The sequence below is a fragment of the Canis lupus genome, chromosome 18 (genome assembly GCF_011100685.1).
Source record: "Canis lupus familiaris isolate Mischka breed German Shepherd chromosome 18, alternate assembly UU_Cfam_GSD_1.0, whole genome shotgun sequence".
NCBI classification, from domain to species: domain Eukaryota; kingdom Metazoa; phylum Chordata; class Mammalia; order Carnivora; family Canidae; genus Canis; species Canis lupus.
The window spans coordinates 50,892,371-50,900,471 of record NC_049239.1 but is presented as its reverse complement, the minus strand read 5'-3'; the positions used below and the strand labels follow the sequence as shown (position 1 = coordinate 50,900,471).

The following is an 8,101-nucleotide window of genomic DNA, read 5'->3' as shown; positions in this document are numbered from 1 at the left end:
CACCAGGTCTTTGTCTTTCTTGGCTGACTTTCAGGCATCTCTCTTCTTGTCATCCTTGGGAGGCATTGTGAAGCTCAGAGATTGGTGGCCACCCTGGCAGCCTCGCTAAGATGTCGGACAAAAAAAAGAAAAAAAAAAAAAAAAAGAGCTATCCTGTTTCTTAAAGGCACATCTCTGTTTTGCTGTTGAGCCATCTGTTCTCAGCATCAATAGAATAAATTTGGACAGCCAGGGCTGCAGGAGTTCAGGGGGGGCCAAGCACTTCAGGGGTGGAGAGATCAGAGAAGGCTGCAGAGAAGAGGAGGAGAAGGAGGAGGAGGAGGAGGGGAGGAGCAAGAGGAAGAGCCCTGTACCCCTTGCCCTAGAAGGCAAAGAGAGGCAGTGGTGACACTGACTCAGAGATGCTTGAACCCTGTGGCCTGCACTTTGGTTTATGATGGCCACCTCAGCAGTACCAACCTTTGCCCCCAAGTAAGTTCCCATCACGTGGGTGGAGACTCCAGGCCATCTCAGAAGCCACTGGCCTGCCGAAGGGCTGTAGCAGTCCTGTGCTTGCAGCCTCAAGAACCATGGGGCCAGAGCCACGCAGCCAGTCCTTGCGACGGCCACAGTCCTCCTACAGCAAGCTCCAGGAGCCCTGGGGGAAGCCTCTAGAGAGCCGACTGCGCCGGGTGCTGAGCCTCAGACAGGGGCAAGAGAAGTCCAGGCCCTCAAACAGAGGACCAGAAAGGCTGGACACACCCGGTCAGGAGGGGCTGCCAGGGGGCCTGGAGGACACAGAGCAGCTGATCCAAGCCCAGCAAGGAGACAGCCGGCGGTGGCTGAAGCAGTATCAACAGGTTTGGCTGAGGGTTGTTGGATGGAGGAGCACTACAGGGGGAGGGTGGGGATTCCATAGAAAGGGATCCAAGGTAGCAAAGGCTCAGAAGTAGAAACATATAAGGCCAAGAACCAAGAAGACAACAGAGCTGTCTGGAGGTGAGGCTGGAAAGAGAGGTGTCCAGGCATCATATTTCAGAGAGCCCTAAATGCATTTGGAATTTATCCCACAGGCACTGGGGAGTCCTGGAAGGTTTTACAGCAAGCTAGTGATGTGGTCAGAGCTGTTTTAAAATGATTAATCGGGCAATATGTTGGATGGGTGGATTTTGCTAGAGGCAAGGAGATCAGCCAATAAAACTTCCCCAGGGTTGCCTCTTGTGTTCCTCTGACCCAGCAAAGGGGGCATCCTGACCCCCTTGGTGGGAGCAGCTGGCTCCTGGCCCTGCCTCCTTCTTCTATTTTTTTTTTTTTTTTTTTTTTTGCCTCCTTCTTCTAGGAGAAAAATTTCCCAGTGAGCAGAGCTCTTGTCTCTGGGGTCTAGCACCACCTGGTGGCTATAGGTGGAAAATACCTGAAGCCTACCAAGCAGCTGTGAGACAGGGACCCTGATTCTCCCCCTCCTCTGTCTTCCAACAGGTAAGGAGAAGGTGGAAGAGCTTTGTCTCCAGCTTCCCTAGTGTGACCTTGAGCCAGCCAGCCTCCCCACAGCCCTCTCTGGGCACCAGCAGCTAAGGATATTGAAAGTGGTATTGGCCCTTGCTGCACCCAGGTCAGATGGCCATGTCTATTGACCTACCTCTTCCTGGCCCTCTGGACCCTTCTGCCGTGGACTGCTCCTGCCTTCCTTACACGGTGCACCAAGGCCTCTGCCACCAGCTCACCCCTTGGCCCTGGCCCTGCACTCCAAGACTGGCTCTCAACAAAGACCTCAGAAGGGCAAGAAGAAAGGGGCTCAGCTGTTTCTTGGTGGATTCTGCCCTGTGGGCATGGAGGCACCCCTGGACAGTGACATGTATGAAGGCCTTAGAAGCCTGCCTAGAAATAAGGGTGTCGATACCCCTGACCCCACACAAGACCAGTCTTGAACTTCCAGGACAGAGCTCAGTGAAGCCAGACCTATGGCTGAGAGGCTCTTTGCCTGCCCACACCCCTACCCCTGCCATCCCCTGCCTGCCAGCAGCTAGTGGTAGGCAAGGCTTGGGTCTCCCTCCCTGACAGTGAGCTCCCCAAGGGCAAGGACAGTCAGGGCAGTCATCGGTACTGGAGCCCTGTAGCTGAAAGGCCCAGACCTGGATATGCTCACTTGTATCCTCAGTGTCCCAATGAAGTAAGCAAGGGAAGCTTTCCCTCCCTGTGTGACAGAGGTGGAAACTGAAACCCAGAGCAAGGAAAGAATTCTTGTTTTTGGCACCTCCAGCCCCACCCCCACCCAGTTCAGCCCCAACCTTGGGGCTGAACACAGGAATAAAAATTGCTGAGCTGATGTCAACAATTTGCCTAGTGATTAACTCGTCTAACAGGGGAAAGCTTGGCTCAGAATTTGCCAGAATGGTGGAGCAGGGGCACCATAGGCAGGTCACCTATGGGTCCCCAGGAGGCTGGTTCCTTCTTGCCACTTCTCTTGACCTCACTCCATGGAGGATTGCCACCTCCTCCTGTGCTGACCTCCAGTCAGCTTTGGGGGACCCACTTTGCCTTTGTGCTCACCCTCATGAGGCCCAGAAAGAGCACGGGCTCATCCAAGGCCACACAGAAGGGAGGGTCTTACCCCCAAAAACCTGAGCATTTTGAGAGGCACTGGCATTTCTTGTGGGGTCCCCAGGGCTCTCGTGGCTCAAGCAGACTGAAGGTCAAAGGTGAGAGGGCAGGGGATCCCAGGGTGGCACAGCGGTTTGGCGCCTGCCTTTGGCCCAGGGCACGATCCTGGAGGCCCGGAATGGAATCCCACATTGGGCTCCCGGTGCATGGAGCCTGCTTCTCCCTCTGCCTATGTCTCTGCCTCTCTCTCTCTCTCTGTGACTATCATAAATTAAAAAAAAAAAAAAAAAAAGGTGAGAGGGCAGCTACAAGCATCCTAGTGTAAGGTCTGTCCTGGGATGATGGGGAGACCCAAGGGTTCAACCAGACAGAAGGGAGGTTCCCTGTTTCCGCAGAGCCCAGAACCCTGGCAGGACTATTGGGGAACAAGGAGGGTCCTGGGTAAATCATGTCCCAGAGAGACACTGGGATCAGAGACCTGGGTTCCTGGCTTGGAAGCTGGACTCTGGGAGCTGACCAGAAGCTTCCGGCCCAACTAGTCACAAACTTTAGATGCCCACTGCTCTGCTGCCTTCTGCAGTAGCCTTTTGGGTGTCTCTGGGGAACTCCAGGCTCCAGGAAGCACAATCTGAGTCTATAGCTCCTGCAAACCCTCTGGATGTCTGGAAGAGGAAACTGAGGCCCAGAATGTGAAGGTGTCCTCATCACCCTCTAGGTCTCAGCCCTTGAGGCTCCTGGAAGCCTCTGTGTCCCCGAGGATTTTTCTAGCCCAACTCTTTGCTGTTCTCTTTTTTTTTTTTTAAGATTTATTTATTCATTCATTCAGAGAGAGCGAAGAGAGAGGCAAAGACACAGGCGGAGAGAGGAGCAGGCTCCACGCAGGGAGCCCGATGTGGGACTCGATCCCGGGTCTCCAGGATCACACCCCGGGCTGCAGGCGGCGCTAAACCGCTGTGCCACCGGGGCTGTCCTTTTTTTTTTTTTTAAGATTTATTTTTATTTATTTATGATAGACATAGAGAGAGAGAGAGAGAGAGAGAGAGAGGCAGAGACACAGGCAGAGGGAGAAGCAGGCTCCATGCACCGGGAGCCCAATGTGGGATTCCATTCCGGGCCTCCAGGATCGTGCCCTGGGCCAAAGGCAGGCGCCAAACCGCTGTGCCACCCAGGGATCCCCTCTTTGCTGTTCTCTTACTCACCATGCTCTGTGACGTTTGTTCAGTTAGTAGCTTTTGTCATCCACAAGACAAAAGGTTCCATGGAGACCTGGCCTGCTCACCACCAGGACCCCAGTGCCTGGTTCAGAACCCAGCCCATACTAGGTACTCAATAAGCTGTTGTTGAGTGAATGAGGCACTGGCCCAAGGTCACTCAGTAAGTTGATGGCTGGGTGGGCCTACAGCTCACAGGTCTGGGGGCTCCCACTCAGGCAGAACAGTTCTGCCTCAGCCTTACCGGCAACTCCATCATCAAGGAGCACTATCTGGGGCCCTTGGCAGAGGCCTTCAACAAATCATGCACACACTCTGATAGGTTGCTTCCAAAGGTGGCCTCAGCCCTCCATCCTATGGTTCACACCCTCTTGTGTTGTATCTTTGCCACACCTCCCACCCAGAGAAGTATTTTATTTTCTCTCCCCTTGAATCTGGGTGGGCCCTGTGACCTGCTTGGACTAACTGAATGCAGTGGAAATAATGTTCTGGGTCTTCTAAGTTTGGGCCTTGAGAAGCCTTCCAGCTTCTGTTTCTGGCCTCTTAGAAGCCAGCTGCCATGTAGAGGAGTCCAGGTGATCCTGCCTCTAAAGTGTCCCCTAAATAGGTATGTCTGTATTCTAATCCCCAGAACCTGTGAATTTTTCCTGATACAGAGAAAAGATCTTTGCAGATACATCAAACTAAGGATCTTGGGATGAGGTGATCATCTTGTATAATCTGGGTGGGAGGGGCCTAACTCCAACATGAAGCTTCCTTAGAAAGATGCACAAAGGAAAAGACGTAGAGGCCGAGGCCATGTGAAGGGGGAGGCAGAGAGTGGATTGAAGTGACCACAAGCCAAGGTTGTACCCAGCCACCAGTAGCCACTGATAGAGTCAGGAAGGATTCTTCCCTGGACCCTCAAGCATCTCAATCTCAGACTTCTGGCCTCCAACACCAATAAATTCCTGTTGCTTTAAGCCACAGAATTTGGGGAATAGGTACAGGCTCCCCAGGAAACTAAAACAGTGTGTTTGTGTGGTTCTACTTGGCAGAGACTGGCCAGATGGCTAGGCAACATTTCCCAGACTTCCTTGCAACCCAGTATGGCTGTGTGGCCAAGCTCTTGCAAGCAGAATATGAATGGAAGTGGCATGTGTTGCCCTTCCAGACCCAGCCACTAAGCCTCCCTGTCCAGCCCTCAATGCTTCCCTCCTCACTCACAGGCCCGCCCAGTGCAAAGGGTCTAAGGGGGCTTTGAGGCTAGTGGATAGTGATGACCCAAAGCAGAGCCTCTTGTCTCCCATCTGGACTGTGAAGTGGCTGCAAAATAGGTCTTGGTTGTGTGGAGCCTCTGATTTGGAGCTGCTTGTTATAGCTGCAAGTCTATCCCAACTATTTCATGTCAGCTCTGTGTGATTCCTTGGGGACTAGAAACCCCCAGAAAGGACAATTCTCTTTTTGCTCACTTTGGACAGTGTCTGCCTTGTTGTAGGTGCTCAGGAAACAGTTGCTGAATTACTGAGTGCTCAGCAGCCAGACCTAACATGTGAGCAGGAATTAGCCAGGCGGAGGGAGGGAGTAAGTGTTCCAGGTGGAGGGAGTGGCCTGGAAGGTCTAGAGTGAACACAATGCATCTAGGAGGTTGACCATTTGAACCAAACCATTTGAATGGTCTATGACAGAACAGAGGTCCCTGGGCAGCCCAGGTGGCTCAGTGGTTTAGTGCTGACTTCAGCCCAGGGCGTGATCCTGGAAACCTGGGATCGAGTCCCACATCGGGTTCCCTGCATGGAGCCTGCTTCTCCCTCTGCCTGTGTCTCTGCCTCTCTCTCTGTGTCTCTCATGAATAAATAAATAAAATCTTAAAAAAAAAAAAAAAAGAACAGAGGTCCTTGTCTCAGGCTCTGGACATACGTGTTGCCTCCCCCCAGCACCTCCCCAGATGTGCCCTCTGCAGGCCTTGCTTGTCTTGGTTTTGTTTGCACATGAAGACTTCACTCTCGTGGGATAGGCAGGCCCCTGGGAGGACCCCTGGGCCTCGGGTCAGGCTCTGGGACTGCCACTCATACACTCATGCCCCTGGGGCTTCAGTTTTCTCATCTGTCAAAGAGAGAGAATAACCTTGCTTTGCTACCCTTTGGGGTGGGGTGAGGTGACAGGAGGAAGCATAGGTATCACTAGGATGGAGCTGGGAGCTGGGCTGGAGCCTCGGCAGGGGCTTGGGTTCAAACAGGGTGAGAAAGAGAAAGAGGGGATCTAAGGTTGCTTCCAGGTGGGCCAGCAAGCAAGCCAGCAAGCAAGCAGACCTCCAAGGACGTTACCGACATTGTGGGTCTGAATGGAAGGAGGTGGCTCCCTTGGAGGCCTCCCAGATATGCATGGTAGCGGTGACCTGTGTGGAGAGATGACCCAGCCAGCACAAAAGCCCCAGGCTCTCTAAGGGCCAGCATGAGCCCAAAGATCACATAGAGACCTGTGTTCTGTATCTGATGCCCACAAGGGCAGAGCCTCCCAGGCCTTTCCCCTGCCATGGGGGCTGAGAGCCAGGAGCTATAGGAGTCTGACACCCTTCAACCCACTGCCTGCTCAACATCCTGCCCCTCTGTGCATGCTTCCAGAACAGGAGAGCTCGTGGTTTATCAAGTCTTGCTCCTTCCATGTGACTTCTGCCCTCAAGCTCACAGTCCTGCTTGAGAGGGGGACAGATGAGCAGACAGACAGATGGCCAGCTGCTCTGTTTCAATGCAGAATGGAGTAGGAGCTCATGAGGCTGATCAAGTAGGAGGCCACGAGTCCTGAACCAGTGCACACTCTGGGCTTGGCTGGACATCTTCCCCAGCTTCCTGCAGCCTGCAGCCATGCTGGAGGGGAAGAGGTTGTCCTCTGGGGAAGGAAGAGGGAGGGCAGATCCTGCAGGTGGAATGGGGCCACTTGGTGTACTAAGGGGGAAGGCAGCAGGGCAGGTGGGAAACATCGTGTCCCCAAGCACCTCTCAGAGCAAGCACAGCCAACCCAGCTGCAAGGGCACTCAGAGCAGTTTGGTCTCATCTGTTCAATAAATATAAAACTGGTCCCTCCTCACAAGGTTGTTTTAGTTCTTCCACATTAATGCATGTAAAGCCTTTGGAGCGTTTGGTCCTCAGTTTTTTTTTTGTTTTTTTTTTTTTAAGATTTTATCTATTTATTCATGAGAGACACAGAGAAAGAGGCAGAGATACAGGCAGAGGGAGAAGCAGGCTCTCTGTGAGGAGCCTGATATGGGACTTGATTCCAGGACCCCAGGATCACAACCTGAGCCAAAGGCAGATGCTCAACCACTGAGCCACCCAGGCATCCCTGTTCCTCAGTTCTTAATAGCCAGGTCCAGAACATTCACCTTATGTGACCCTGGGTGGGTCCCTTCTCTGGGCCTCAGCAGCCTCCCCTGGGAAATGGGGGTGCTAATAATAGCATCAGACTTGCAGTTTGTTGGGGACGAGATGGGCCGAGGCACACATGCACTGACCCAGGGCCAATGCACAGAAGTGCCCATTCAGTGAGAACCTCAGGAAGCCTGGCGCTCAAAGCCCGATGTGTCCTCAGCTCACCTTGGCCTGGCTGGGCCTTGGCAGGGCCGTGGGCATTGGAATCCAGGAAAGTGGGCCCAGCCGCAGACCAGACAGCTGCCCCCAGGCTTCCCAGGACACTGTCTGTCCTCTAGCATCAATGCAGACATGGCGTGGGAAGGCCTCTCCTCACCCTGCACTGTCTGTGGTTGTCGCTAAACCTCCCTGCCCCACTCCCCACAAGGCCCAATCTCCCTTCTCTGAGCTCGACACAAGCAGTTAGTTCAGCCAACACTCAGAGCCCTGCTCTGGTAGAGACTTCAGACGGGATAACATGCACAGCCCCTGAAATTCCCCACGGTGACAAACACATAAATGAACCTGCATTCCAGGAGGTGGCTCAGGGAGTGGGTGTGCCCAGAGAAGGGTGAGGTTAGCTTTTGCAGGGTGGGTGTCAGAGAAGACTTTTTGAGGACCGGACAGCAGAGCAAGTATGCTTGCCCACAGTGGAAGGTTGGGAAGGGCGTGCCAGGCAGAGGGAAGAGCATGGGCAAGGACATGGGGATGTGGCATAGCTGGAGTGTGAGGAGATCCAGGCATACCTCATTCAGTTTTCCTGGGGAATGAATAGGAGTGGGGAAGGCAGGGACAGGTCCACAGGGGACAAGGCTCAAAGGACTGGGGATGGCACTTCACCCAGGGAGCTGTCACAGGGTTTTCAGTAACAAAGGAAGAAAGATAGCTTAAAGATTCCCTGTGACCACTCCAGCCCAGAGCGTG

At 53.6% G+C, this 8,101-nt stretch overlaps 1 protein-coding gene across 1 annotated transcript; it reads left to right on the top strand.

Moving 5' to 3' along the window:
- The first annotated feature begins 384 nt into the window (after window positions 1–384).
- C18H11orf86 (chromosome 18 C11orf86 homolog) lies at window positions 385–2,314 on the top strand. Its single transcript, XM_038562506.1, has 2 exons — window positions 385–839; window positions 1,459–2,314. The coding sequence occupies exons 1-2, from the start codon at window positions 570–572 to the stop codon at window positions 1,552–1,554; spliced, it is 366 nt and encodes a 121-aa protein (XP_038418434.1). The 5' UTR covers window positions 385–569; the 3' UTR covers window positions 1,555–2,314.
- The last annotated feature ends 5,787 nt before the right edge of the window (window positions 2,315–8,101 follow it).